At 65.0% G+C, this 26351-nt stretch overlaps 11 protein-coding genes across 11 annotated transcripts; 4 read left to right on the top strand and 7 right to left on the bottom strand.

Annotated features, from left to right (window-relative positions):
* Nucleotides 1-14: 14 nt before the first annotated feature.
* On the bottom strand, nucleotides 15-1627 carry FA09DRAFT_363359 (hypothetical protein). Its single transcript, XM_025745579.1, has 2 exons — nucleotides 518-1627; nucleotides 15-456 (listed from the first exon to the last, which is right to left on the bottom strand). Exons 1-2 carry the CDS (start codon nucleotides 1525-1527, stop codon nucleotides 129-131), a joined length of 1338 nt encoding a protein of 445 aa, XP_025595227.1. The 5' UTR covers nucleotides 1528-1627; the 3' UTR covers nucleotides 15-128.
* FA09DRAFT_332605 (PCI-domain-containing protein) lies at nucleotides 1619-3859 on the bottom strand. The gene is made up of 9 exons (XM_025743525.1): nucleotides 3660-3859; nucleotides 3527-3596; nucleotides 3372-3454; nucleotides 3160-3313; nucleotides 2845-2998; nucleotides 2667-2785; nucleotides 2355-2605; nucleotides 2143-2299; nucleotides 1619-2053 (listed from the first exon to the last, which is right to left on the bottom strand). Exons 1-9 carry the CDS (start codon nucleotides 3760-3762, stop codon nucleotides 1876-1878), a joined length of 1269 nt encoding a protein of 422 aa, XP_025595226.1. The 5' UTR covers nucleotides 3763-3859; the 3' UTR covers nucleotides 1619-1875.
* A 153-nt stretch (nucleotides 3860-4012) lies between these two features.
* FA09DRAFT_332604 (putative RPN7-subunit of the regulatory particle of the proteasome) lies at nucleotides 4013-5711 on the top strand (the record flags this gene model as incomplete). Its single annotated transcript, XM_025743524.1, has 6 exons — nucleotides 4013-4216; nucleotides 4447-4664; nucleotides 4719-4864; nucleotides 4921-5140; nucleotides 5194-5538; nucleotides 5601-5711. The coding sequence occupies exons 1-6, from the start codon at nucleotides 4024-4026 to the stop codon at nucleotides 5709-5711; spliced, it is 1233 nt and encodes a 410-aa protein (XP_025595225.1). The 5' UTR covers nucleotides 4013-4023.
* A 291-nt stretch (nucleotides 5712-6002) lies between these two features.
* FA09DRAFT_332601 (putative ERD2-ER lumen protein-retaining receptor) lies at nucleotides 6003-8137 on the top strand. The gene is made up of 5 exons (XM_025743523.1): nucleotides 6003-6239; nucleotides 6613-6766; nucleotides 7349-7606; nucleotides 7720-7802; nucleotides 7914-8137. Exons 1-5 carry the CDS (start codon nucleotides 6149-6151, stop codon nucleotides 7961-7963), a joined length of 636 nt encoding a protein of 211 aa, XP_025595224.1. The 5' UTR covers nucleotides 6003-6148; the 3' UTR covers nucleotides 7964-8137.
* Nucleotides 8138-8346: 209 nt separating this feature from the next.
* Nucleotides 8347-10708, bottom strand: FA09DRAFT_341663 (hypothetical protein; the record flags this gene model as incomplete). The annotated part of the gene is made up of 3 exons (XM_025744479.1): nucleotides 8347-9829; nucleotides 9883-10061; nucleotides 10154-10708. The coding sequence occupies 3 exons, from the start codon at nucleotides 10706-10708 to the stop codon at nucleotides 8347-8349; spliced, it is 2217 nt and encodes a 738-aa protein (XP_025595223.1).
* Nucleotides 10709-11735: 1027 nt separating this feature from the next.
* On the bottom strand, nucleotides 11736-14021 carry FA09DRAFT_332597 (UPF0016-domain-containing protein). Its single transcript, XM_025743522.1, has 4 exons — nucleotides 13674-14021; nucleotides 12740-13309; nucleotides 12575-12680; nucleotides 11736-12519 (listed from the first exon to the last, which is right to left on the bottom strand). The coding sequence occupies exons 1-4, from the start codon at nucleotides 13836-13838 to the stop codon at nucleotides 12191-12193; spliced, it is 1170 nt and encodes a 389-aa protein (XP_025595222.1). The 5' UTR covers nucleotides 13839-14021; the 3' UTR covers nucleotides 11736-12190.
* Nucleotides 14022-14700: 679 nt separating this feature from the next.
* Nucleotides 14701-17524, top strand: FA09DRAFT_332595 (ENTH-domain-containing protein). Its single transcript, XM_025743521.1, has 9 exons — nucleotides 14701-14764; nucleotides 14883-14916; nucleotides 14992-15061; nucleotides 15374-15591; nucleotides 15849-16143; nucleotides 16238-16370; nucleotides 16446-16700; nucleotides 16759-17050; nucleotides 17134-17524. The coding sequence occupies exons 1-9, from the start codon at nucleotides 14708-14710 to the stop codon at nucleotides 17196-17198; spliced, it is 1419 nt and encodes a 472-aa protein (XP_025595221.1). The 5' UTR covers nucleotides 14701-14707; the 3' UTR covers nucleotides 17199-17524.
* Nucleotides 17080-19141, bottom strand: FA09DRAFT_164027 (hypothetical protein). Its single transcript, XM_025739255.1, has 5 exons — nucleotides 18881-19141; nucleotides 18763-18827; nucleotides 18593-18703; nucleotides 17826-18530; nucleotides 17080-17769 (listed from the first exon to the last, which is right to left on the bottom strand). The coding sequence occupies exons 1-5, from the start codon at nucleotides 19035-19037 to the stop codon at nucleotides 17512-17514; spliced, it is 1296 nt and encodes a 431-aa protein (XP_025595220.1). The 5' UTR covers nucleotides 19038-19141; the 3' UTR covers nucleotides 17080-17511.
* A 594-nt stretch (nucleotides 19142-19735) lies between these two features.
* On the top strand, nucleotides 19736-21797 carry FA09DRAFT_347306 (hypothetical protein). Its single transcript, XM_025744801.1, has 6 exons — nucleotides 19736-20202; nucleotides 20262-20363; nucleotides 20428-20520; nucleotides 20580-20829; nucleotides 20893-21425; nucleotides 21520-21797. Exons 1-6 carry the CDS (start codon nucleotides 20023-20025, stop codon nucleotides 21625-21627), a joined length of 1266 nt encoding a protein of 421 aa, XP_025595219.1. The 5' UTR covers nucleotides 19736-20022; the 3' UTR covers nucleotides 21628-21797.
* Nucleotides 21798-21862: 65 nt separating this feature from the next.
* On the bottom strand, nucleotides 21863-23354 carry FA09DRAFT_332591 (hypothetical protein). Its single transcript, XM_025743520.1, has 4 exons — nucleotides 23061-23354; nucleotides 22839-22989; nucleotides 22252-22589; nucleotides 21863-22183 (listed from the first exon to the last, which is right to left on the bottom strand). The coding sequence occupies exons 1-4, from the start codon at nucleotides 23298-23300 to the stop codon at nucleotides 21905-21907; spliced, it is 1008 nt and encodes a 335-aa protein (XP_025595218.1). The 5' UTR covers nucleotides 23301-23354; the 3' UTR covers nucleotides 21863-21904.
* Nucleotides 23355-23749: 395 nt separating this feature from the next.
* FA09DRAFT_363349 (pseudouridine synthase) lies at nucleotides 23750-26215 on the bottom strand (the record flags this gene model as incomplete). The annotated part of the gene is made up of 10 exons (XM_025745578.1): nucleotides 25734-26215; nucleotides 25556-25614; nucleotides 25401-25494; nucleotides 24743-25333; nucleotides 24612-24692; nucleotides 24303-24557; nucleotides 24114-24243; nucleotides 24004-24053; nucleotides 23929-23949; nucleotides 23750-23869 (listed from the first exon to the last, which is right to left on the bottom strand). Exons 1-10 carry the CDS (start codon nucleotides 26043-26045, stop codon nucleotides 23750-23752), a joined length of 1713 nt encoding a protein of 570 aa, XP_025595217.1. The 5' UTR covers nucleotides 26046-26215.
* Nucleotides 26216-26351: the final 136 nt, after the last annotated feature.

Below are 26351 nucleotides of genomic sequence, written 5' to 3'. Positions count from 1 at the left end.
GATGATCATGAAGTCTCGTGTGTGCGGTCGTTGAACCACGCATCGTCACCCAGCCAGCTGCACGGGTGCCTTTCCCTTCCACTCTCTCTTCTCGCGCCTTCCCGCCTCACAATTGCGCGCCACTCTGGCTACTCCTCATCGTCACTGTCCGGCAGCGTGAGCACGAGGTCCGTAGGCGCCGGACCGCGCTTCTTGCCCAGCTTGGCCTCCGCCGTCTCGACCTGCCGTTTGAGCCGGCGCGAGCGCTCCGCCAGCACGCCGCGCTCGATGGTGGCGCGGTTGAGCTCGCTGGCCGTCGTCTTGGCATCCTCGGTCTTCCAGGCCTCGAAGTCAAGCTCGCGCCGCTGCATCTTGGCCTCGGTGTTCTTGATGGTCTTTCGGTGCTTCTCCATCTCGTCATTGAAGCGGTGCTGCTCATCGGCGAGACGCTCTTCGGCCTGTACGGGGATCGCCTCGCTGCGGTGCCACGACGCAGTCAGCACAGGCCTGAACTGCGCAGCCTCTGCTTCGTGCTCACATGTTCCTCTCACATTCGCTCAGCTTCTTGAGGACCTTGGCGCGCTCGCCCTGCACCAGTTCCAAGATGCCGCGTACCGCCTCGTCGTCGTCCTTGCGCTCCTCCTGGCGGCGCCGGCCAAAGCTCTCGATCTGCTGCTCGGCGTACTCGCTCTTGAACTGTAGCAGCTGCGCGAGAGGCCGATCTGCCTCCTCGTCGTCCGTGCCGTCGCCGAGCGTGACCGATGATGACTCCTGGTGCCGACGAGCCGCGGCGGGCGGCGCAGCGTCGGCGTGTTGCTCGCTATCTGGGTCCATCTTCAGGCGCTTGTTGCTGCCGTCCTCCTCGTCGTCATCGGCGCGCTCGCGCGGTACCGGTACATGCATCGGCGTCAGTTGGATCTTGACGGGAGGCTCGTTGGCGCACTGGGCCGGCTCGGCCATCTCGTGCTGGAAGCTGATGATGTATGAGGGCTTCTTCTTCCACTTGCCCGTGCCGTCGTCGTGCGCGATGCTGAACGTGCTCGTCTTCTCCGCCGCGATGAAGGCGCGGGTTCGCGAGTCAGTCGCCCACCACTCTTGCTGATCATCCTCCCACTTATGGGGCCAGTGCTGCGGCATCGGGTCGTGCTCGGACCCGTCGTGATGCTGAAGCTTGACAATATAAGGCCACTCGATGGGGTCTGCATCGTCAGGGCGCATGCTGGCGTAGAAGACGAGGCGCTCGCCCAGCGGCGCGCGGAACGAGACGTTGATCGTCACCGTGCCGTTGCCGTCGGAGCCGTCGTCGGGCGTGGAGTCGGTGCTCGTCGTCTGCGAGAAGCCCTCGAGGAAGTGCGCGAGCTCGTCGGTGCACAGCGCCACGGCGAGCTTCAGGCCTGGCAGCGTGACGGACATGTCGAGAGCGTGCTGGGAGCGAGCGGGCTGAAGCGAGAATGAGCAGGAAGCGAAGTGAGATGGAAGAGGGCCTGGAGGTGGATGTTGTCGTGTCGGAAGAGCAGATGAGGGCTCGTGAACGCCTCGTCGCCTCATCAAGCGGCGGAAGTCATCTAGGGGCGGCGGTCCGCGGCGCGTCGCCGTGCCGGTGGCGGCGGCGGTGACGGCGGCACGGCAATGATGGCGGAGCGCCGGCACGCCGGCAGTTGTCCTGTCTTTGATTGAGTCGATTGCTCTAGGCCGCCAGCGTGATAAGGCTAGAGTGTGGGTCAGCTGACCTCTCTCCGTCTGCTCGTCTGCCGCTTGCGCTGCTCATGTCCGCAAGGCCGCGCGCAGGGTCCGTGCAGAGATGGCCGCCCTTCTCCTCCGCTCTGGCCGTCCCTTCCCACGCCTCACGTCCGCCAAGGAGATGTGCAAGACTCTTGTCATTGTCACTGCTCCTTTCTAGCTAAGCGCCTTAGCCTTGGCGGCCAACGAGTCCACCACATTGCCGACATGCCGCAGCGTCTCGAGCGTGGCTGCGTACGTGGCGTCCGGCGGTGCATCGTCGTACACGATCAGGCAGCCCGCGCCTTGGTCGAGGATGCCCGCCAGGACCTTGTCGAGGATCATTTGCGAGAGCCTTGGGAGGAGGAGAGGAGGTCAACGACGAGTGCCGGCTCGAAGCTGGCAGCGGCCGCCGCAGCTGACACTGCCCCACCATCCACTCACTTTTGCTCCACCTCCCGCACAGGTTGGCGCACGAGCCCTGCCACATGCTCAATCTCGACGCGCGAGTACGGCTCGATGAGGCGCAGCAGGTTCTGCTCCAGCAGCGTGTCGTACAGCGCGGCCAGGTGCGTGCGGATGATGGGATCGTTGGACAGCTCTGTGAATGTGCTCGTCAGCATCGTGAGAGAAGGGATGGGACTGGCGCGACTCACCCTCCTTGTATGACCGCAGTGCCTCCTCGAACGCTTGCAGATCTCTCTTCTCGTGCGCCTCGGCCACCGCCTTCATGGCGCCCACATCCCGGCCGCCGTACTTGCTCGCCATCTTGCCGTCCACCAGCGCGGCAACGTCGTCGGGCAGGTTGAGCATGATCTTGCAGAGCAGCATGTACTTGAGCGCCAGGGGCGCGCGCGAGTCTTCGGCGGCGGAGAGGCCCTCGAGCGTCTCGAAGAAGTAGGAGTAGCTGCAGCAGCAAGCGTCGTCAGCGGGCATCGCTAGTAGAGGCAGCACCGAGAGGTACGCACGCCGTGGTGTAGTCCTTGTCCTCGGCGTGCAGCACGCCTGATTGCAGGTCCAGCTGCGCCTGCAGCAACGGCGGGCAGTAGATGGCATTTGCCGCTGTACGGGCCGACGTGAGAGCCGCCTGTCACACCGTCTCCGCGTTAGCATCATCTCGCTTCGGACGCCTCGACTGGCACGCACCTTGGCACGCGGCATGTTCTTGAGCGCATGCAGCACGCGCGACTCGAGCAGGTGCACCTCGGTCAGCACCATCTTGTCGTCGAGACGCTTGAGCTCCTTGAGCAGCGAGTCGATGAGCGGCAGCGCGGCGCGGTAGGCTGCTTGGTCGAAGTAGCTGCAGGGCTGGCGGTGAGCCGGAGCGCCGACGAGATGTGGGAGCTGAAGTCTGGCACAGCTTTGCGGCAGGCGCGCTCGAGCTTGACGACGCAGCTCTGCCTGACCGCACATGTCCGTCCCTCCATTCCTCCGACCTTCGCCCTCGCCACCTTCACTCACAGACCAATCAGCCGGCTCTCGAGGCTCTGGCGCAGAAAGACGCGGCGCTCCTCGCGCGCCCACTCGATGCTCTCGCGCGTAACGGCCACTTGCGTGCTGCGCGCCTCGGGCGACGCGGCGGCGAGCGGGTCGAAGTGGTCGATGAGGGAGCGGACTGGCAGCGGGCGTGTCAGCGCGGTGGAACAAGGCTGGAAGGGAGAAAGAGCACGCACTCAGCTTGGCAGTCTTTGCCTTGGGCAGCTTGCCCATGAATGTGCGGCTGTCGCGCACGAGGGCGGCGAGTGCATCTGCGTCGCTGCAGGAGGTGGCTTCAGGTCAGCACCCCGAGGGCAGCTAGCTGCGACGCTCAGTGTCCAGTCACACTCACGAGGCATCGCGATACAGGCCCGCCAGGCGCGTCAGGGCGCCCTCGTGCTCGCGCAGTGCCTCGTCGGTGTCTGCATTCGTGTGGCACGTCAGCACACGCTACAGTACTGCAGCTGTGCAGCGCCACCACGCACCGCTAGAGCCGGCGAGGATCTGGGTGCAGATCTGCACGGCCTCGTCGGCATTGCCGGCCTTGCGCGCGGCATCGGCGGCGGCCAGGGTGGCGGCGGGCGCCATGCTGCGATCGAGCTGTTGTCTGAGCGCGGAGACCTTGTGCTGCAGATGGAGTGCGAGGCAGCGAGGGATGGGTTGACGAGCTGGACAGGAGGAGGAGTGCTGGGTGGAGGGAGAGGGTTGGAGGCGAGATGCTTCGCGGCGCCTGGCTCGTGCATCGAGCACACACACGCGTCCCTTACGTAAGCGCGCCCCGGCTGGCGCATGCGCTTAGACCACCCTCGCTGCCTGCCTCCCTCCTCCACCACCATCCCTCGTTCCAGCATGTCCACCTCCACCGCAGACGCCGCCAAGGCGCCCGCCGCCACTACGGCAGCAGCGGCAGACGACGATGTGCCCCAGCCGCTGCCCAACCTGGCGCTGCAGCAGCTCCACTTTGCCATCCTCAGCCCACGCACCGAGCAGGCCGAGCGCAAGCAGAAGGCCGAGGAGCTGCTGAAGGGCATCGAGGCCGACGGTGAGTGCTGCGAGAGGCGCTGCAGGAGGTGGCGAGAAGGGCGCTGCACCGCGAGAGAGGCGCGACGCGCAGACTGCAGATGGCAGAGCACCTCGGGCCAGGCTGGCGTGGCACGGCAATGTGCCTGCTCAGCCTCAAGCTCTCTCTGTGATGCTCCTTTGTGGGGTGATATCGCACACTCTTCTTCCGCCAGCACTATGCCCCAGCACATCCTGACGCCGTCGCCGCAGAGATGGCGCCCTACCTCTCCGCCCTTCTGGCCGGCCCGGCAGGCGATGTGCTGCCCTCGCGCGCAAAGGAGCTCCTGGCGCCGCTGCAGGCCAAGAACGAGGAGGCGCTGCGGCTGATGGACGAGGCGCAGACGCGCTTGGAGGAGAATGAGGGCGAGATGGAAGTCAATGCCGTGCGGCGGCAGCGCGCCAAGTATCTGGCGCGCATCGGCGACAAGGTGAGTTGCGCCAGGCATGCAGGCTGGCTGCGAGGCTGACACGGCGACGCACAGGACCGCGCACTGGAGGCGCACACCACTGCGATCGAGAAGGCCGCAGGCCTGGGCTCTCGACTCGACCTTACATTGGCGCAGATTCGCATCGGTCTCTTCCACGGCGATGCCACTGTCACGACTGAGGGCATTGCACGCGCCAAGGAGTGAGTCTGTCGCACCTGGATGATGTGCTTTTGGCGGCTAACGCCTATGCGCCCAGGTTGGTGGAGGAAGGCGGCGACTGGGACCGGCGCAACCGCTTGAAGGTGTACGAGGGCTTGCACCTGCTCTCCATCCGGCAGTTCAAGCAGGGCGGCGAGCTCTTCCTCGACGCCCTCTCGACGTTCACCGCAACGGAGCTGATCTCGTACAACGAGTTCGTCACGCTCACCGTGCTGGCGAACATGCTGAGTCTGGAGCGGAGGGAGATCAAGAAGAAGGTGCGTGCCAGTCGCAGCCCCCCTGTCGCTCTGTGGCTAACACGCCGGCGCAGATCATCGAGTCGCCCGAGGTGCTGCAGGTCATCGACGAGATCCCACACCTGCGCACCTTCACCACATCCCTCTACGGCTGCGACTACGCCACGTTCTTCGTCGCGCTGGCCGCCGTCGAGCAGACGCACCTGCTGCCGTCGCGCGTGCTCTCGACGCACACGCGCTTCTACGTGCGCAGCATGCGCGTGCTGGCGTACCAGCAGCTGCTGGCGAGCTACTCGAGCGTGACGCTCCAGGCCATGGCGAGCGCGTTTGGCGTGAGCGAGGGCTTCATCGACGAGGAGCTGGCGCGCTTCATTGCCGCGGGTCGGATCAGTGCGGCGATTGATCGCGTGTCGGGCACGGTGAGTGCTTGCGCGCGTGCTTGCCTCTTGCCACTTCTCCTTTGCTGACGCTGCTGGCGCAGATCGAGACGCGGCGCTCGACAAGCACGACGGCGGCGTATGAACGCGTGCTCAAGGAGGGCGATGTGACGCTGAGCAGTCTGCAGAAGCTCAGCCGGACGCTCGTTGGCTAGGCGCGATGCAAAATGACACTGTCAGCTAGTGAACCATCTCGAATGCGCTGTGTGGCAGGACGTTAGGCAGACGCTGTGGCCATCTGGTGGTGTGCTGGCCTTCACGTGCGAAGCAGATGACGAACGGGCTGTGGCAGTGGATGCCAGAGAAGGAGGAGCAGCAGCTCGAGGCTGGGTCTGTCGCGGGGCGTCACGTGCGGCGCCATCCAGGAGGCGTGGGAACGTCGCCACGCACGGGCGCCGCACGACGACGGCGACGTGGCTTCAGCGCCTTCTCCTTCTCGCTGCTGGCGTTGAGTCCGCGACGCGTCTTCCCACGCCTCTCACCACCATCATCTCCCGGCCCTCTCCTCGCACGACAGCGCCGGCCCGAGCTCGCTGCGTCCATCCACCCCTGCCACTCGTCTCGCCGCTAGAGCGGCTGCACGTTGCCCAGCATGAACATCTTCCGCTTCTTCGGCGACCTGGCGCACCTGGCCAGCATCGGCATCCTGCTGCACAAGATCACCATCAGCCGCAGCTGCCGCGGTGCGTAGATGCGCCGCGCAAGGGCTCGGCAGCGTGGAGAGCGAGGCTGCGAGGAGGCAAGGCGGGGGACAGAGAGAGAGGCGCAGGGGCATGGCTGGGTCGTGCGCTGGACGCAAGCTGCATGGCTCGCACGACGCCCGCTGGCGGAAGCGTGTTGCTGCTGTACGAGCGTGCAGCAGCGGCAATCAGCGTGAGGCTTGCTATGCGCAGCTGTGTAGTCGGCACCATCAGGCTTGCAAGCCGATTTGCAGCCTCGCCGCGCCTTCTAGGCGCTGCCCAGTCTGCTGGTCCACGACGCTTTCTTGCGCTGCCATGCTTCAGGTTGTCGCCTCCTCCCTCCGCCCTCTCGCATGCTCACTCCTTCTCTACTCAGGCATCTCCTTCAAGTCGCAGCTCCTCTACACGATCGTCTTCTGCACGCGCTACCTCGACATCTTCGGCGAAAGCTCGCTGTACCGCACGCTCATGAAGCTCTTCTTCATTGGCAGCAGCGTGTATGTGCTGTATCTCATGCGCGTCAAGTACCGGTGAGTACGGAGAGGTAGAAGGTGCGGGGAGAGGCAACAGACGCAGGAGAAGCAGGAGAGGCGGATCGACAGACAGTGAGGAGAGGGTCAGAAGGGCGTGTGTGCGCGGAACAGCGTGCTCGCTAGGCTGGGAAGCACGCGGGCGTGGCGGATGCGTCGGGCATACGAGGCGGCCTCTCGCTCCTCGCAGCGACGCAGAGGGGTCACCGGTGCGCGTCTCGCGCCGCGTCTGGGGCGCCTGCACCTGTGATGCGGGTTCAGCCGCTCGGGCGGGCGGCGAGTCAGAGTCAGTAGGAGAGGTGAAGGACGAGAGGAAAGGGAGTGTGGCAGGGCGAGTAAGGGTGGTGGAACCAAAAGTTGACGAGGAGGTGGCCCTAGCCGCACTCTGACGGGCGGACAGCATTCACGCTTGCCAAGCTGCCCAGCTGGAATACGAAGAATGGGCTGTAGGAGTCACGCCTGGGCTTGGCGCGAGGAACGGAGGGAGAGAGGCGGGCCACGCGCCCGTAGGCTCGACATTTGCGCTCACACACCTCACGCCGTGCCCTTTTCTGTCTATCTTGTGCTCATCCTCTCTCCTAGGCCAACGCACGATCCCGCCATCGACACGATTCGCCTGGAGTATCTCTGCGGACCCGCGGCCGTGCTCGCGCTGCTCTTCAACTACGGCTACACGTTCCTCGAGCTCACCTGGGCATTCAGCATCTACCTCGAGGCCGTCGCGATCTTGCCGCAGCTCTTCATGCTGCAGCGCACGGGCGAGGCAGAGACGATCACCACGCACTACCTCTTCGCCCTGGGAGCGTACCGGGCACTGTACATCCCCAACTGGATCTACCGGTGAGTGCGCCTGGCGAGAGCTGGATGGGGTGCTAGGCTGGCGTGCGGGCTTCAGGAGCTCGCAGGAGCGTAGCTGACTTTTGCTTCTACGCGCGCTTATTCTGCACCTCTAGGTATTTCACCGAGAACCAGGTGGACCCAATCTCCGTCGTGTGCGGCCTGGTGCAGACGGGGCTGTACCTCGACTTCTTCTACAGTGAGTGTGCCGCTGCTTCTTCGCCCAGGCTCCTGCATCTGGCTGCGCCTGGCCGTGCCTAGTCAGGTGGATTGTGGGTCGCGGATCACTGACGCTTGACGCTCAACGCAGTCTACTTCACGAAGGTGATGAAGGGCGAGAAGTTCGAGCTGCCAGCATGAAGCGCTTCAGCTGGGCACGAGGAGCAGGGGGTGTAGAGCGCTGCTTGTGCGGCGCACGGCCTGGTCAAGCGTCATCCGGAGATGGTGAGGCGCGAAGACCCAGCAGAGTGCTGGCCGATGAGAGGAGACGGGGAGAAGATGCTCGAAATCCGATGGATTTGCTCAGATCGTGCGCTGGAGGGGATGGGCTGCACGAGGGGAGGCGGAGAAGCCGGCAAGCGCTTGCTCGAGCGGCCGCTGCAAGGCCGAGCACCGGCGCAGTCTGCACGCCGGAGAGCGGCACGCTTCGAGGCTTGCCCCTATGGGCTGCCACGTCTCACTTCCCTCACGCGAGCCTCAGAATGCGTGAGAAGCAAGTGACATTGCGGCATGACGAGCACACTCTAGGGCCGCGAAGGCGCAGGCGCAGGCCGCCAGAACTCGGCCTCATCCTCCTCCTCGCCCTCTGCCAGCGTCGGCTGCTGCTGTGACTGTGGTGGCTGTGATGCCTGCGCTGCCTGCGCCGACGACGACGACGTCGTCGCGCTCGGACTTGAGCTCGAGCTGGCAGCTTGCTGTTGCTGCTGCCTCGGCTCGCGGCGCGGCACGGCGTCATACTGAGGCGGCAGCTCCACGATGCCCTGTCTCGCTGCATCCGCTTCTGCATCGGCGTCGTCGATGGAGTCGTCAAGGAGCAGGCCTGCATCGCTGTGCTGCACGAAGCCATAGCCCGCTCTCGGCGCTGCTGCTGCTGCGCCCGAAGAGGCGTAGCTCGAGTTGCCGGGCATGGAGCCCAAAGCGGAGGCGGGAGCACGACGAGAGTTGGAGAAGGGATTGCCGGTGCTTGAGGAGGAGCCTGACGAGCCCGTGCGCGCCGTGCTGTACGCCTGCGCCGCGGAAGTCGGCGTGCCAGTCGTGCCGTACGTGCCGCTCCCGGCCGAAGACGTCGGATAGCGCGGCTCACTCATCGGCACCTCCTCGTACTGGCCCGAGCCGATATCGCCAGACGAAGAGTAGTCGCCGAATGGCGAGCGATACGCCGCTGCGCCTCCAGCGCCCACGCGCATGGAGCCTGAAGAGGCAGATGCACGACGAGCACCATAGTGCGAGCGCTGCGGCGCGGCCATTTGCTGCGGCGAGAGCTGCGAGAGCACTTCTTGCTCCTGCGAGCCGAACGAGTTCTCGCCGACGCCGTAGGAGTGGCTGGGAGGCGAAAAGTCCGAGTACGGCAGCGGCGCAGTGCCCGGCGGAGAAGTGTAGAAGCCAGTCGGCGAGTCGAGCGGCGCGTTGTTGTACTCTGCCCGCAGCTCATACGCACTGCCACCGAACGAGTGCAGACTGCTGTGCAAGCTGTTCGTCCGCGAAGAGCGATTGCCCGGCATCTCCCCTGCTGCTGCGAGACCATCGGGGTTGCGCCGTTGACCTGCGACGTTGGCCTGTGGCTGCAGCCGCTGTGCGAACTTGCGATCGATGGGCGCTCCACTGTGGCCCAGCGTGCTCGCTACGCCATCAGGCACATCCCATGACAGCTCTCTGCGCTTCTGTCGTCGCCGCCAGAGAATGTAGAACACCAGACATGCGCCTAGCGCCGCTGCGATGCCCACGCCCACGGAGGCGCCAAGCACACCGGCGTCCGTGCCGCGTTGGCCGGCTGCTTTGCCGTTGCGCACTGTCGCGACGACCGTTTGCGTGTAGATGACGCCGTCGGAGGTGGTGAGCGAGGGCACCGAGGCGACGTAGTCGGGCATCGGGTATGTCAGCGTCGCGGTCGGCGTGGGCAGGATCTGACTGAAGGGCTGCTGGAGACAGGAGAGGTCGGAGTACTCGGAGAAGCCAGCTGAGTTGCGCCCGGAGACGCCGCCGCTTGAGCCTCTGGCGTCGCTCATCCTACACACAGAGCGTCAGCAGTGCGCACTCTGCGACGAGGCAGCGCAACTCACGTCATGAGAAAGTCAGTCGATGCGGGCACGGCGAGCGGGAACGTCATGTTGAGCGTCGACGAGTTGCTGATGGGCATGTAGAGCGGCGGCAGACGCTGAGGGAGAAAGTAGAGGCCCAGCGGATCCTGCCACGTCTTGTTGCCGCTCGTGCTGTTCCATGCCACGTGGAATGGCTCGCACTGCAAGGGGGCATCAGTCATGCTGCCGAGATGGCAAGACAGCACACGCCATCGTGCTTTCGCAAATGCGCAGCCCCGCACTGCTGACTCACTGTGGTCTGGCTCGGGTCGTTGTAGAAGAAGAATGGCAGAGTCCCACTGATGTTGTCGCAGCTGATCCCGTCGGGCGCCGTCTTGACGGTGATCATGCTGCTCGAGTTGGCCATCGCTCCGCTCGAGTCTACGACGGTGACGACCATGTCTGGCGTGATGCGGCTGCTGCTGGGTGCGTCTGGCATGGTGTAGACCGGCGGCGTGTACTGCACGAGCCACTGCGAGAGCGTCGGGTCCGCGTACGACGCCGGCACGCTGAAGACGGCGGGAAACCAGCCGCTGGGCGCGATCTGGACTGTGAACGGCGGCACGCCCTTGGAGGGGTTGAAGGTGATGTTCATGGGCACGCACGACTGCGGGTCCGTGACGCCGAGCACGAACGAGTGGTCGACGGGCGGCGCGGCCTGGCGCCGGCGGCGGCTGCGCTCCTCGAGGCGCGTGCGCCGCAGCAGCGCCGGTGCCAGCGCGGCACTGCCGCCGGGCAGCGCTCGTGTGCCCAAAGATGCCTCTCCAGCTGCCGGCGCATGTGCGGCGAATGCAGGAGCGGCAGTCATCAGGCCGAGCGCGCCAAGTGCGCAGAGGCCTGCTCGGCGAGCGCGCGACGAGGCGCCATGCGCTGTGCTCCTCCTCCGTGCGCGCGGCAGGGCCGTCTCAGTGCCGGGCAAGCGTGCACGAGGTGCACCGGAGAGACGGTCCTCCATCGATGAGAGCACGGCGGGGTGCGCCTCGAGGAACGGCGTCGCGGAGGATGAGGGCGGCGAGGCGTCGGCGCACGGCACGCAGCACGCACACGGCGCGGGCGCTGGGACGTGGGCACCCCGCATGGCTCAGCGAGCGAGGGTAGCCAGAGCAGGCCAAAGAGAGGCTGACGCTGCGAAGTCGGGAAGGGCCGAGCGAGACGCAGGCGGGAGCCGAGGCTGAGGGTGCGAGGTGCGCTGAGAGGGCGACGAGGCGATGAGACGAGGCGACGCGACGGCGACTCGCGGCGCTGGCAGGTGCGCTGGCGGAGCGATAGGCAGCGCCGTGGTGCGCTGGCGGGCGCAGGTGCTGGATGCGAGCGCGGCGGAGCGGGCGCGCCGACGACGGCACGGCAGAGAGGAGGGAGAGCGTGGAGAAGAGAGAGGGCGAGGCGAGGCGGGCAGCAAGAACGTGCCGCGGCAGGATGCAGGAGAGGCAGGCGGAGCGCAGCGGAGCGGAGATCGTGCGCTTGGCAGGCGCCGGCGGAGGGAGAGGCGCGTGGCTGCTGTGCGCCGGACAGGCGGCAGCCGGCCTGCCTCTGCGCAGCGCAGCGTCAGCACGCCGGCAGCAGACGAGATGCGATGGCGCGCCGCGTGGTGACGCGCAAGCCGCACCGCTTCGGGCACGCAGCCGGCATGGCATGCGCGAGACGGCTCGTCGGGCTCCGAGGAGGAGAGCGGCGGGTCTTCTTGTCATCCTCGCAACGCTGACGCTGGGCATGCAGCAGCCATTCATCCTCGCCGTCGCAAGACATTCGCCTGCGTGCAGGCTGCGACGCAGGCGGCAGAGCGCAGGCTGAGCAGCCGCCTGCTTTGCCTCGCAGCGACGTGGCAGACCCTCGCATGCGACGGTGCTGTGAGCTGCTGCCGCCAGCCCTCAGGCGGCAGAGAACCCCGTCAGCCGCCGGGAGGAGACGGCGATCGCCTCGGCTCGCAGACTCCGGGAACATTCCCGCGCTCTTTGCACTCTACGGCTCGCTTCGGGCACGCCTCGGTCACTCTGCGGCCAACTGTATGGCAGGCACAGATCAGGCACGACATGGGTGCCCTTCTAGAAGCACTCAAGCCGGGCCGTCACTGCCGTCCAGCGCGGGGCGGTGGAGAAGTGGCCGAGCCGCTGGCCTCCCTCCCCTTTCCGTACGCAGGAGAGAGGTGCGGGCACGCTTCGAGGGCGCAGGAGGCGGGACGGACGACAGTTCAGGCCATGCCATGCCGAGTGCGCCCAGGAGCGGCATTCTCCATTCTCTTGTGCCTCTCCTCTTTCCCACAGACCTTCCAGCGCCTTGAGACGAGCTTCCATTACACGCCTCGCAGCGCTCTCCGCATCACATGTGCGCCCGCATCTTGGGCCTGCTTGAGCACCTCCTTCAGCCCAGCCTCAATCTCGGGCGCTGCCGGCTGCGTCGGCAATGCCTTGCCCAGCGTCGCTGCGATGGCAGCTCCCACACCCGGTGCCGAGGCAGCGGCGGCGCCAGCTGCCTGAGCGCCAGCTGCGGCAGACGTGGGGAGCTGCTTGAAGGCACCGAGCGCTGCGGTGGGATTGATGTTGCCGGCCCGAGCTTCAGAGAAGGCTTCGAGGAGGTACAGCACGCCAAAGAGGAGGAAGAGGCATGCTCCGCCCAGCGTCACTGCGTAGAGCCATGAGTGGGAGCAGGGAGAGGTTAGAGGTGAGAGCGGACTCACCCTTCTTGACGCTGATTCGTGACGCCAACGAGCTGCCTGCGTACACTGCCACGCCTGTGCAGATGCAGTGTCCCGCGATCGTGCCTAGCGAGATGAGCACCACGCTCTGCCGGTCGCAGCCCACGTCAGCTTGTCTACTCAGCGGCTCGAGGTCGGGCCACTCACATGCGCAGCCGCCAGCGCAATCGTTGCAATCTGACTGCGGTCGCCCCACTCGCCGAGGAACGTCAGGACAAACGCTTGCGCAAAGACGGGACTGAAGCACAGGCCACAGAGGTTACGAGCGCCTTCGCGCACGTCAAATGCGTCCTTCTTCGGCTTGGGCGTGCGCGACCGTGGCGGCTCGTCTGCCGAGGGATAGGCAGAGGGGTGCGGCGCCGCATCGACGTGTGCGCCGTCTGACCGCCCCGCTTCGAGCTCGTGCATCTTCAGATCTTCGCCGTGCGACTCCTCCTCAATCTCGCGCTCGGCCTCCTGCCACTCCTCGCCCATCTCCTCGCCCGTCATCTCCTGCGCCTCCTTGAGCATCTTGACGCCGAAGCCGAAGAAGAGGAGCGCGGCGAGCAAGGTGGTGAGCGCCTTGGGCAGGAGCGAGGGAAAGGCGGCACCGAGCAGGGCGGAGAGGACGGACATGAGGGCGAGTGCGGAGAAGGCGCCGGCAAATACGACGGCGTGCGAATGCCGCATGGAGAGAATGGCGGCGATGAGAAAGGTCTTGTCGCCGATCTCGGAGACCTGGAGCAGAGAGAGGGTCAGCGAGCTGCAGGGCCGGAGGCCTGCGATGCGGCTGCGGCGGAGAGCTTGTCCTGCTCAAGCACCGACTTGTCTGACAAGTCGATTCGCTCTTCCCATGCCCTTGAATCGAAGCACAGCATAGCCCGACCAGCCTCGAAGCAGTGCTGTCCTAACAAAATGGCCGCGCCAGCAAGTCTGTCACATCGTGCTCGCAGTCCAGGTGCAGCGACCAGCGCAGCCGGGCGAGCTGCGACCTGGCTCATGCGCCTGTCTGCGAGCTCGGACCTGCTCCAGCGCTGCCTCACTGCGCCGCCTCTGCCTGCCGCCGCCTTCTCTCTCCTGCACGCCTGCCCACAGCACTCACCAGAATCATGCTGAAGGCGCTCCACAGCGCGCGCGGATCCGCCGCTGCCGCAGCCGCGAGCGAGCCGACGAGCGGCAGCATGGCGGCGGCGGCAGCATCTGCCTCGCCGCCGCCGCCCGCGAGGCCGGACTCGACGAAGGGCAGAGGCGCGGCGAGGGAGGCCATGGCGAGCAGGGCCGAGGAGCGCGGAGAGAGTGTGTGAGGCCGAGGCGCGAGCTGCGCGGGCGTCGAGGCTGCCGCGATGCGCTGCTGCCGGAGTGAAGCTCAGTGGCCGGCGTGGACGAAGGAGTGTGGCGATGTGGTGGTGGGTTGCAGCAAGCGAGGCAAGAAGAGCAGCCCGGCGAACCCTTGCCTCTGTCGCCGGAAGCGAGTTGCCCGCTTCCCGCGGCACACGAAGACGCGGCAGCGTGCCAGCGCGTCAGGAGAGCAACAGCCGGCGGAGCTGGAGGCCGACGCGTCGTCGTACGATCAGCCCGAGGCACCGCTGCTCTGCAAGGCCCTCCAGGAGCAGCGATCAGGGCGCAGCAGCCTCTCAGCTCACGTCGGCATGAACAGCGTCTGCGTCGCCATCGCAACGGAGCGACAAGAGGACGCGGAAGCGGCATTCTTATTGCAAGGCGGCATGGCGCAACAGCTGCCGCGCTTCCCGCATTCTCTCCACTCAAGAGCAGCATGCGCCAAGTCCAACGCACAGCTTCAGCATCGTTGGCGATTCAGACTGCGAGAGCACACAGGCCGACGCTCGGTGCCAGTCTCGAGATTTTGAGCGCATCTTCAGCTCGCGACATGGCGCGCCGAACCTGCTGAGCTCTCACTGTCGGCGGCGAGATGGGGGCCGGCGATGGCACAGCCGCGCGGCGGGCGGTGCGCGCCAGGCACGCCGCGAGAGGCAGGCGCGGCGCGGGCAGCGTGTGGCGCACGGCCGTCGCGCCTCGCGCATCATCGTGCGGCAGGCTGGCGGCACCCTGGCCTGCTTCTCATCCACATCCTCCTGCTCCACCACCCTCCCCGGCATCCACGCGCAGCACGCCGCGATGTCCATCCAGAACACGTCCAAGAGCGTCCTGCGCGTCGGCAAGAACTACATCAAGGTGCGTGTCCAGCCCCTCTGCCTGCGCCGGCGGAATGGCGTGCTGCGCGGCGCTGCATCCACTTCGCGCTTGCGCGAGGACAAAGGGGCGCTCTTTGCTGACGCCACGACGGGTGCAGGGCTACACGGACGTGCAGAAGAAGGTCAGAGATGGTGCGTTGCCCCGCTGGCCCGGCTTGTGAAGCGTGCATGCAGCCGCTTGGTGCTGACACTGTGTGGTGCGCGCAGCGACGTCGAACGAGCCGTGGGGCCCGAGCGGCGAGCAGATGAACACGCTCGCGCAGCTCAGCTACAACCAGTGAGTGCCAAGCGCCTGTTTGCGATGCGCGTCCTAGGTTGGCAGCGGTAGCGTGGGCAGAGGGCGAGTGAGCGTCGGCGAGGGGCTCGCATGGGGCGCAAGGCACGCGTGAGCGAGGCGCCGAATCGCGGGGAGAGGAGAATCGGCGAGTGGGACGGACGGTGCAGGCACGATTGGAGTGCGAGGACGCAGTGCATGTAGCGGCGCTCGAGCGGTTGCGATGTCTTCACGCTGGAGCAGCGAGGCGCCGCGCTTCGGGCACATTCCAGCGCCACTTTCCACGCAGGTCCTCATGCTCTTCTCTTGCGCCAGGAACGAGTTCGTCGAGATGATGGAGATCATGGACAAGCGCCTCAACGACAAGGGCAAGAACTGGCGCCACGTCTTCAAGACGCTCACGCTGCTCGACTACCTGCTGCACGCCGGCAGCGAGAACTGCGTCATCTACTTCCGCGACAACCTCTACGTCGTCAAGACGCTCAAGGAGTTTCAGTACGTCGACGAGTACGGCAAGGATCAGGGCGCCAATGGTGAGTGGTGCGCTGGAGGGCGATGGGCTTTGATGGGCGAGGCGCGGGCAATATGTGTGCGAGAGGTGGAGCGGCAGAGATTGGCGGCAGCATCCACAGCAGAAGCGACAGGAGCTGTCTGGGCGGCGGGACGGGCTGCGGTGCTCCAAGCGTCATGGCCGCGGTGTTGCAATCCTGGCCTCGTACAGAGCGGAGCGCCAGTGGTCTGGCTAATTCTCACTACCTCGCGCTGACCCTGACCTGATCTCGCCATGCAGTGCGTCAGAAGGCCAAAGACATCACCAATCTCCTCATGGACGAGCAGCGTCTGCGGGAAGAGCGCCGCTCGCGCGCCTCGATGCGCAACCGCATGAACGACGGCGAAGATCGCGAGCGGCCGACGAACACGGTGAATGACTTTGAGGACGAAGAGGGCAGGCGACGACGGGCAGAGGCGGAGCGGAGGCGTAGAAACAGACGCGAGGGCGAGGATGAGGAGCTGAAGAGGGCGATTGAGGAGAGCAAGCGGATGGCAAAGGAGGAGCAGGACAAGTTGAGGAGAGAGGCGACTGAGTGAGTACCTGCCACGCTTCGCAACGTCTGCTCGAGCAGTGTGCGACGAGCGAAGGAAGGGAGCAACGCTGATGCCCGCGGCGCATCCTTGCAGCGAGGATGAGCTGCAAAAGGCCCTTGCCCTCTCGCGCGAGGAGGAGGAGAAGCGCATCAAGGAGCTCGAGAAGCGCAACGAGAACGCACTCTTCGACGACGACTTCAACCTCATTGATGGGCCGCCGAACCAGGTGAGCGAGAGCACGAGCAGCGGCAGCGCAAAGAACTGTGTTTTGCCACGACGAGCCACTCACGCCTTCCTGCAGTACGCGCAGCAACAAGACTGGCAGCAGCAGCAGCAGCAGTTCATGCAGCCGCAGTACACCTCCTTCAACCCGTACATGCAGGCGCAGCAGACGGGCTACAACCCGTTCCTGCAGCAGCAAATGGCGCTGCAGCAGCAGCAGGAGGCCGAGTACCAGCGGCAGATGGAGATGCAAATGGCTGCGCAGCAGTACCAGCAGATGATGACGCAGCAGCAGATGGCGCCGCTGCAGCCTCAGCCGACGGCGTTTGGCTCGGTGAGCTCGGCAGCGATAGTGCACAGCTGTGGGAGCCACGCTGACGAAGCGACGACAGAACAACCCCTTCGCATTCCAGCAGCAGCAGCAGCAACAGCCACAGCAGCAGCAACAATGGTCCATGCCTCAGCAGCAGCAGCAAGCCGTGCCGACGGGCGACTTGCTCGGCGACACCACTCCCACGCCCACGCCGGCGCCTCAGCCCGTGCAGCAGCAGCAGCCGGCATCGCCGCCGCGCCAGCAGCAGGGCCCGCCGCGCGTCAAGACGTCAGACAAGTACGCAGACCTGGACCGCATGCTTGCGAGCGGAGAGGCGCAGGACACGTTCGGCAACACGGGCGCGCAAGTCAGTGCGTATCACGCCTTGAGGCCCTTTCTGCTGCTCGTGGTGACCGTGGGAGGAGAGGTCGCTGACGTGCGCTCCTTATTGCAGTGGGACACAGCTCCAACCGCCTCGCGAGCCAGCCGACAGGCAACAACCCTTTCTTCCGCACGTAAACACCGGCGACGCTACTCGACGGCCCGCCAGCGCCACTCCCGCGATCCCTCTCATTACCCGTGCGCAGCGGATATCTTCTCCTGCGCAGCCACACCCTTCGTTCTTGGACCTTGCGTGCCCTCCCTTTTCCCTTCGTCTTGACAAAGAGCTGCGGCGTCAGCTTCCTTCCTTGCGCTCATTGGTCCTCTCTCTCCTTCTTTCTTCTTCCTTTGCTGCACGATGCGGCTGTACATACTCCTCTTCACCTTCTGCGATGCCCCTCTTTTCACGAATGCGATGGCCTCTATGTCCTCTCTCCCAGTTCCGATGCATCTATTGCCCATCGAACAGAATCTCCCTCGTCAGGCGGAACGAGAGACAGTACATGTCCTTCGTCGGCGCCACGGCTCGGACGCACGTCAGGCTCAGCTCGGGCATCGGCGGCAGGCCGTCAAAGGACTCGGCGGTGAAGCGTGCCGAGTCGGGAGAGAGCACGGTCAAGGAGTGCGCTGCGCGAGGCGAGGCGTCGGGAGCAGAAGGCGGCGGCACGAGACGCGAGGGGCCTCTGAGACCTAGGACTGCGTTTGCGCGCTGTTCGGAGCGATGTTCAGAAAGAGGGGCATGCAGAAGGAGGAGATGAGACTCACGTGGCAGACGTCCTCATGCGCCCCTGCCAGATCCTTCGTGAAGCAGTGCACGTGCACCATGGGCCACCTCGCTTTGCCCTCTTTCTCGCGTGCGTCCAACTCCGCCTCGAGGACCTCGGCGCCGACTGCGTCGCGCAGCGGCAGGTACGCGCCGCGATAGGCGTCGAGGAACTCGAGAGCCGACGCGGGCAGATTCATGACGAAGTGATCGACGAGCCTGCGCGGCGGGAGGCGCTCGATTGTAGCACGCTTCGTCTTCGCGGGTGCTTGTGCCTGTGATGAGCTCGCGGCGGGTCGAGAAGACCGCTGTGCGCGCTTCTCCTTCGCCAGCTGCGTGGCACTCTTGACTGCGTCGTCTTCCTCGGGCCGCAACGGCGGGCCCTCGAATGCTTCCTCCCAAGCTCGCAGAATGCTGCTCCGGATGAACGCTCTGCCATCTTCGCAGCTCGCTCGGATGCGCGGCTCGACCTTGTTCGCCTTCATGTTGCCCACAAGACTCTCGTACGAGGCCGGGTTGAGGTCGTTGGCAAGCACCCAGAGGCCCTTCTTCGCGGCGGGGAGCGCGAAAGGGCCGACGCCGGCCATGACGTCGCTGAGCACGTCGTACGGCGCGAACGACTGGACGAGCCGTTGGTGCTCTGCGTGCAGGCGCGAGTTCCAGTAGACTTGCCGGAAGTCGAACGTGAAGGAACAGTCGGACTCGCTCTGCAGGCGAGAAGGCAGAGGCATAAGTGAAGAAGCAGGTGGCAGGAGCCAGAAGCACGCACAGCTGTTGTGACATAGTCTTCATCGCCTGCAACCAGCTCCATGTCGAAGAAGCGGAACTGCGCATCGATCGAGTCGAGCTTGTTCACGGCAGTGCGCAGCTGAGGATTCTTCTGCTCGCGGTGCATCGTCAGTATCTCAGCCGCGCTCGAGAAGATGAAGGGAGACGCACGTCGAGCAAAGCTTGCCCGATGATGAAGCGATAGGGAAGATACTCGTCCCGCAGATTCAAGTGCGCTGAAATCGAGTCAGCGGCAGTGAATGAGGTGAGAGAGGTGCAAGGGCCTCACCGATATGTCCGACCTGCGTGAAGGCCGTCGGCGTGCCTTCTGGTAAGCCGTGAGGCAGGAGGTGCGCCAGTACGACATCTGCCCGCTCCCACATCAGCCGTTGCGTCTGTCTTCTCTCCTCCACTCGAGGCACACGCACCAGCGCCCCAGTGTTCATAGCCCAGCTCCAGCGGAAACGACTCGACCACTTCCCAGCCTTTCGCTGCGATGTGAGCGCGCGGCTCGGCTGGCAGTGCTGCCGAGGGCACTGCGAGACGGACTAGGCGGTGTGCTGCAGATGCGGGACAGGGATGAATGGGCCGGATACGCGGGAGGCGCATGATGTAGCTGTGAGTGGGATGCTTGGCGTCAGCCGCCGAGCCATGCGTGACGCGGGCTGCGCTGCTCGCCGCTCTCTTCTCTCTCTCCCGCGAGCCACTCACGGCGCCACGCCCTCATCCCGCACTGCCTTTCCCGAGTCTTCATTTGGCACACGCAGCGCCGCAAAGTCGAGTCTCTGCTTGAACAGCTCGCGGTAGGGCGCCAGACTGCTGCCCTCGCCCTTGGCGAATGCCTCTGCCTCGGCTGAGCCGGGCGCCAGAAGCGGCAGGCGCGGGATGTGAGACGGCGGGGCGAGCGTGAAGGTGGCCATGGTGCGCGCTGAGGAGAGAGCAGTGCGGAGGCAGAGACGACGCAGGAGCAGCATGCGCCGGGCGGAGAGGTGGAAGCGAGGAAGGAAGGAGGCGCCGCTGTGGAGGCAAGAGAAGACGGCGCGCGGCGGGACTCGGGCGGCACTGGCGTTCCCACGCTTCCTTCTCGCTCTGGCGGGCTGGGCGCGCCTTCCCTTGCTTCTAGTCTGCGCCTGCTCGCTCGATGCTCAGCTCCCTCATCAATCAAGCATCAGGCACCGGGCACTACATACAGGGGTAGAAGCGCGGCGCAGCGGCGCGCGCTCTAGAAGCTCATTACCGGCACTCGGCTTGCCGCCGAGGAGAGAGGGCACTACTCAGGGGGCAGCCGTGGCGGCGATCTTGCGGCTCGGAGCGCCGGTTCCGTGCTGCCGTGCCGAGCCCAAGCTCATCGAGAAGCGCTCAGCCCAGCTCTCATCGGGAGCGCAAGCGAGCATCCATCCTCTCGACCCCATCCTCTCCACTCGCGCTGCCATGGACGTCGACTCGCCCACCGGCCCTTCCGGCCTGCACGCCCTCGCGCGCTGGTTCCTGCCACACGCGTCCGAGCGGCAGATGCACTCGACGCAGTCGCTGCTCTTCACGCTGCTGCTGCCTTCGCTGCTGCAGCTGCCCATCGGCTGGCATCTGCTGCACTACCCGCAGCACCGCCTCGTACGTCTTCCTCTTGCATGCCACGCAGCGCTGCAGCTGATCTAGAGTGGCACGCGCAGCCGCGGTTGATCATGCTGCCCTTTGTCGTCCTCACGGCCATTCGCTGTGGCTTCTCGGGGCACGTAGAGTACACGACGCAGAGCTGGCTCAATCTCGACCTTGTGAGTGTCTCGCATGACCGCGCGACCCCCAGCTATGAACAAAGCTCACGCCTCGAGCGTTCAGGGCATCTCGGCGTTCTTCACTTCCATCCGTGCCATCTGGCTGGCGACCAAGACCGAAGCTCCGAAGTACATCGCCAACGATGGCAAGCCTGCCGTGGGTCTCCTCCTTCTCCTGCCCTCGCAGTAGCTGACGCACTGACGCTCCCGCAACAGCAACCTCTGCTGCTCGAGCTCATCGGCACGATGCGCTTTGCAGGCTTCGACATTGGCGTGCCTTCGGCCTCGGAGCCGCGCTGGGACTTCATCGTCAATCGTCTCATCACATCGGCTTGGTGCTATATCGGCTGGGACATTCTTGATGTCGCCGTCAAGCATCCACTGGTCAATCCTGCTACGCATTTGGGCATCGGATCGCTCAAGATCTGTCGTGAAGGGCCTCTCGGGCTGTTCGCAGAGGCGCTAGGTACGTCTGTCCCAGTTCTTTCTTCTCGAGAGCAGCCACGCTGACTCCCATCCTTCTGCGCAGTGTTCCTCTCTGTAGGCTCCATCTTCGTCTATCTCTCGATCCAAGGTTCCTGCGCCTTCATCTCCGCCATCTCCGCGCTCTTCGTTCCCTCCACGCAAGCCTCCTGGGGCGACCTGCCCTACATCTTCCCCCTCAAGGCCGACTCCGTCCGTGCGCTGTGGAGCACGCACTGGCACGATCTGTTTCGCATCATGTTCCTCGACTTGGCCTTCAAGCCCACTGCCTCGCTCGCTCGTCGACTCGGCCTACCTCGCAAAGCTCAAAAGGCACTCGGCGTGCTGGCCGTCTTCACGCTCTCGGGACTTATGCACGAAGCAGGCATCGAGGGCATGTCGTGGGGTCATGCAGACCAGGGATGGGGTGCGGGCGTGGAAGGGTGGAGCTATGCGACGACAAAGTTCTTCGTACTGCAGGGCGTAGGAGTGATCCTGGAGGATGTGCTGCAGGAGACGACGGGCATGAAGGTCCAAGGCTGGGCCGGAAGGATCTGGGCTTTCACGTGGGTGATGGGCACTGGTTGGCCTATGATCGACGTGAGTGTGACCTGTTCGGCTCTTGACCCTCTTTCCTTTCCATTCCGTTGCGCGCCTCGAGCTGATCAGCGACACGCTTCACTCTCGCACGCAGGTCTGGCTGAGACACGGCATCATTCCCGCCTGTCCGACGAGCTGGCAGCTCTCCAAGCCTCTGGTCAACGCCGTGCTCAGTGCTCTGGCGACGTGGCGTACGTCGTAGAGCTGCTTCCTCTGCCTCTTTTCTCCCGATTCTCTCAATGCTTCTAGACCGTGCTCCGAGACAGCGAGAGACAGATTGCTCGCCACTTCTTCCGCTGCTCTATCCTTATCCGCCAAGACCCATCTTTATATCACGACACTCGAGCTCAAGAGACCCCGTAATGCCATCGACTCCTCTTGCTCAACCACTGCGTCGAGCGCAGCATGTCCCTCGGTCAGACTCACTCGTGTTCTGTCCCGCCTCGCACGTCGCTGCTATTTCGCGATCCATCGATGTATTAGAAGATCGCGATCTTCGTGTCCTTTCCCAACCGACCTCTCACCCCTTCACAGCTCAGCAGCTTGACCAGCTCCTCCCTCGTCTCCGGGCCCTCGCAGATGCCGCGGTTCTTCGAGTCGCGCCACGTCACGTCCAGCACGACGAGGCGCAGTTCGTCGAGCTTCAGCGGTGCCTCCTCGCTCTCAGAGGGAGGAGAGAGGAGTGCGAGGAGACGAGCGGGAGTGCCTGCTGCGACGGGCATGGACTTGGAGCGAAGCCAGGTGATGTGTTCTTTGAGCTGTGCCGTGTGACGCATCAGCAGGCGTTTCTTTTAACGGAGCGCACCCTCGTTTGAGAGAAACGCACCTTGAAATGCCTTGCGAACAGCTTTCCGACGTGCAGTCTGGGCTTCTCTCCCTCCTTTTCTTTCTCCTCTTCTCCCTCCTCTGTCCGCCGCTTCTTCCTCGCCGAGCCCTCCTCTTCCTCGGGCAGACGCGGCAAGAGCGGCCTCAGTCCCCGCGACAGATCCGCGGCGCGCTGCGCATTGCCCGTCACCACGAGCAGGCTGGGCGATCCTGACGCCAGCGGTGCTTGGAGGCCAGAGAGCAGCTTCGAGAGAGAAGGCAGCACGTGCCGCACGAAAGGAGCGAGTGCGTCGACACTGCGCTCCGTCGTGAAGCGCGTCGTGTCGAGCAGCATCGCCTCTGTGAAGGAAGTCAGCATACGCCAGGAACGAGGAATCAAGAGGCTACCTCTGTCCCCTCTTTGCCTCCTGCCCTGCCTTTTTCCTCCTGCGGCGCTCGCAAGTCGGCTCTGACGCAAACTCCATCTAGGCCTAGCCCCAGCGCTCACATGCGCGCTGCATTCTCCAGCATCCTCCCGCTCGCCGTTGCTGGCCCCTCGCCTTTTTCAAGGCCTCTATGCCCTCTCCCAGCGCAACATGTCGCACTCACCGCGCACGCCGACCTCGTCGAGCTCCATCTCGCTTGCCTTTGCATACGCCTTGGTCTGGCGCCACACCTTGCTCAGGAAGTCGGCCTGCATGTCCTGCGGCAGCACGCCCGGCCCGGCAGACTCGGGCATGCTCGCGCGCGCCTCGTTCTTCTGCTCCGCCGCCAAGCACCTCAGGTCAGCCATCTTGCCTGCACCAGCTTCGCACCGCAAACACCACGCACACGAGCCTTGCGCGCCTTCTCGCGCTCCTTGCGCTTGCGCTTCTTGTTCTCGAGGCGCTCCTTCTCGCTCATGCCGTCGGCCGTCCTTGCGCCCACATTGTCGTCGAAGTCGGGCTCTTCGGCGTCGGATGCGCCGCCTGCAGCTGCAGTGGCGGACTGGAGGGCAGGCGAGGGCGAGCGCGAGCCGGCAGAGCCGGCGGAGCCGTCGAGGTAGAGGTTGTCGTCAAGCTCGTCGCCCATGATGAGAGTGTGTATGCGGTGGAGGTGGTGAGAAAGACAGAGGCATCGTGCGCGCGTTTGGCGTGCTGCAGACCTCGCGGCGATGCGAGGCTGTGCAAGTTTTGCCTCGCGCCGCCTCAAGCGGCGTTCTTCTCGCTCGCGCTGCTCGCTGTCGTATGCCGCCATGCTCCGAGCGGCGCCGCCTTTGCTCGCGCTTGGACAGCTCAGTGCTCCTCTTGGGTTCAAAGCATCAGCACCACTCGAGTCGTCGAGAGTGCTCTGCAACACTCGGAACTGCACACACATGGCCCGTCTCTCACGTTGGAGCCTCGTGCGAGAGCTCATGGATCCTCGCCACATCGCGTTGACGCTACGTCGCCTTCGCTTGGCTCCGTCCTCTGCGATCGCTGTGCACACTCCTCTCCTCTTCACTACGAAAGTCACATGTACGTTCTGCATTCTCTCGCGGCTCAGCCCTCCAGATCAGCCAAGTTGCCGCCCTTGAGCGCCTCTGCGTCCTCGTCGTCGTCGTCGCCAAACAGACGGCTGCCTTTCGGCTGGCCGCCCGGCGCCCGGCGCTCCTCGCCCACCTGCGAGCGCAAGAAGCGTCAGAGAGGTGAGGATGAAGAGGGAAAGGAGAAAGGCGTACCTTGAGAATGGCGGCCGTCGGCTGTGCAGCGCGAGCCGTCAGCAGGCTTTGTGAAAGAGAAGGAGGAGTACTCACGATGACGCCTCGCGGATTCAAGTACTCAAAATCGGGGCCTTGGAAGACATCTGTGGCGCCGTCTGTCAGTCTACGCTTCGAGAGGGAGCAGAGAGAGGACCAAGGCGCACCAAGGTAGTTGAGCCACTTTGCAAATCTGGCATCGAGCGGGTCAGCAAGGGCAAAGGAAAGCGACGAGGCGATGCAAACGCACTCGGCCGTCTCCTCCTCCGTCTGCATGATGCGATCGTAGATGAAGGTCTGCGGTATGCCTCGTCAGTCTCACGCCCTCGGCACCTCGATCGCACGCGCAGACCCACCTGCTTGAACTCATCCATCTGGCCCTTGAACGCGCTGTACTCGACAAACTCTCGATCCTCTCCCTGTCCTCCGCCCGGCCGTGCCCTGGCGTCCTCCAGCTTGCGATTGTAGCCATGGAAGAACGGCTCCTCCAGCAGCAGGCCCAGGCCGGGTGCTTTTGGCACGTGCACGCGCGCGGGGCCGTAGAGCTCGGGAATTAGCGAGGCGGGCGCGCCGAGACGGCCGACGAGGACCAGGAGCCCGATCATCTTGCGCTGTGGAAAAGAGATCAGAGGTGGCCCAGGCTTCTGTTGGTCGCAGCACCTCACGATCTGGTGCAGCATGAAGGACTGGCCGTGGAAGGTAATCGAGACCCACTCGGTGCCGTTGATCTCCTTCGCATCCGAGATCTGCCGCTCTCTCATCAGCCATACTCTGCCGCTCCACACGCAAGACGCACCTCCAGGCGCTTCATGACTCGCTGCGCCGAGCGATCCCGGAACTCCTTGCCCACGGTAAAGTTGTGGAAGTTGTGGCTGCCCTGGTACTTTGCGAATGCGCCTCGCAGGTTCTCCAGATGCGCCGCATCGATGCGCCACTTCTTCTTGGCCGAGACGTCCTCCTGGTACGTGTGCTCCGTGCCCTGAGTCTTCCAGAAGTCATGCTCGAGCAGCTCTTGCAACGGCGTCTTGCTCGCGCGCGCGGCTGCCTTCTCCTCGTCCGACTTGCTCGACTTGGCCAGCGCCTCCTCCTCCGACGCCTGCCACTTGAGCATCATCTCGTGCATCGCGCTGCCCGGCTTCGGCGGCAGCAAGACGTACGTCGGCAGCAGATACTCGTACAGGCGCGAGTCGCAGCTCGTGCGCGCATTGAAGCTGTTCTGCACGCGCGTCAGGCCCCAGATGCGGATGAAGGGCGGCAGCTTGGTGTTGATGTGCTCCACGAGCGTGCCCGGTGGGATGCCGGGCGGATCGAGGATGAGCTTGAGGTTGAGCAGGTTGCCGGCGGCGTGCACTCCTCGATCTGTACGCGCCGCTCGCTGCAGGCCGACCTGATGGAAAGAGACGTGAGAGGAGGCACGGCGAGGAGGCGAATGCGGCAGGTCACAAAAGACACACCTTGACAGGGTTCACGGCATTCTCCTTGCTGACGGCGCCAGCAGTGCAGAAGGCATCGAAGATGTCGCCCTCGATCGTCTTCACGCCCGGGTTGCTGCGAGAGGCCGCAGTGAGCCGGGCTGGGCTGTGCGAGCGCGGTGGCTGGCACAACTCACATCTGCAGGCCAGAGTAGCCAATGCCGCAGTAGCCAAAGAGCACGGCGACCTTGCGTTTCTGCAGCGCACAGCCGTGTCGTCTGGGTCAGTCGCAGAGGCTCCCTGCTGTGGCAGCGCCTCCACAGCGCCGAGCGACTGCTTGCTTCTGCGACGACGCTCTCTCGTCACACCACTCACCGGCAACCGCGCGCCCGTCTCGCCGTCCTCCGTCTCTGCCCGTCCAGTGCCACCCGCCCGAGCGGTGTCGAGATTGCCGCCCGTGTTCCTGTTCGGGCGCGGGTCCCTCGCAGGCTTCGTCTCGCTCGCGGCTGAGGACTCGGCCGTCGCCGGCTCAGTCTTCGGCGCTGCCGGAGCTGCCGGTTCTGGGGCCGGCTCAGCCTTCGGTGCTGCTGCGCCTGCCGGCTCTGACGCCGGCTCCTCGATGCGGACCCGCTTGGCGGCGCCTTCGCCCGCCTGCGGCGAGGCTGAGCGCTTGATGCTCTCGGACATGCTGTTCTGCAGCGATGCTGGCGGCGGCGCGGGAGCGAGCAGACGTGCGAGGGAGAGCCTGCCGACGGCAAGTGCGCGGAAGATGATGATGCGGCGAGATGTGCGCGCCTGGAGCAGTCGCTGGCGAGTGTGGAGAAGGAGAGGTGATGGAGCTGATGAGGGCTCGAAGGTGCGCACGCCGCGAAGAAAGCGCGGGCGCCGAGGCGAAGCGAGAAGAGCCGCGGCTCGCTTTGGCGCCCGGCGCGCGCCTCGAGCATGGGGATCGCCGCGGTGCTCACTTCCTTGCGCACCACCACCACCTCCTGT

This window comes from Tilletiopsis washingtonensis (genome assembly GCF_003144115.1).
Source record: "Tilletiopsis washingtonensis strain MCA 4186 unplaced genomic scaffold FA09scaffold_26, whole genome shotgun sequence".
In the NCBI taxonomy this organism is placed as follows: domain Eukaryota; kingdom Fungi; phylum Basidiomycota; class Exobasidiomycetes; order Entylomatales; genus Tilletiopsis; species Tilletiopsis washingtonensis.
This window is presented reverse-complemented; position numbering and strand designations above follow the sequence as displayed.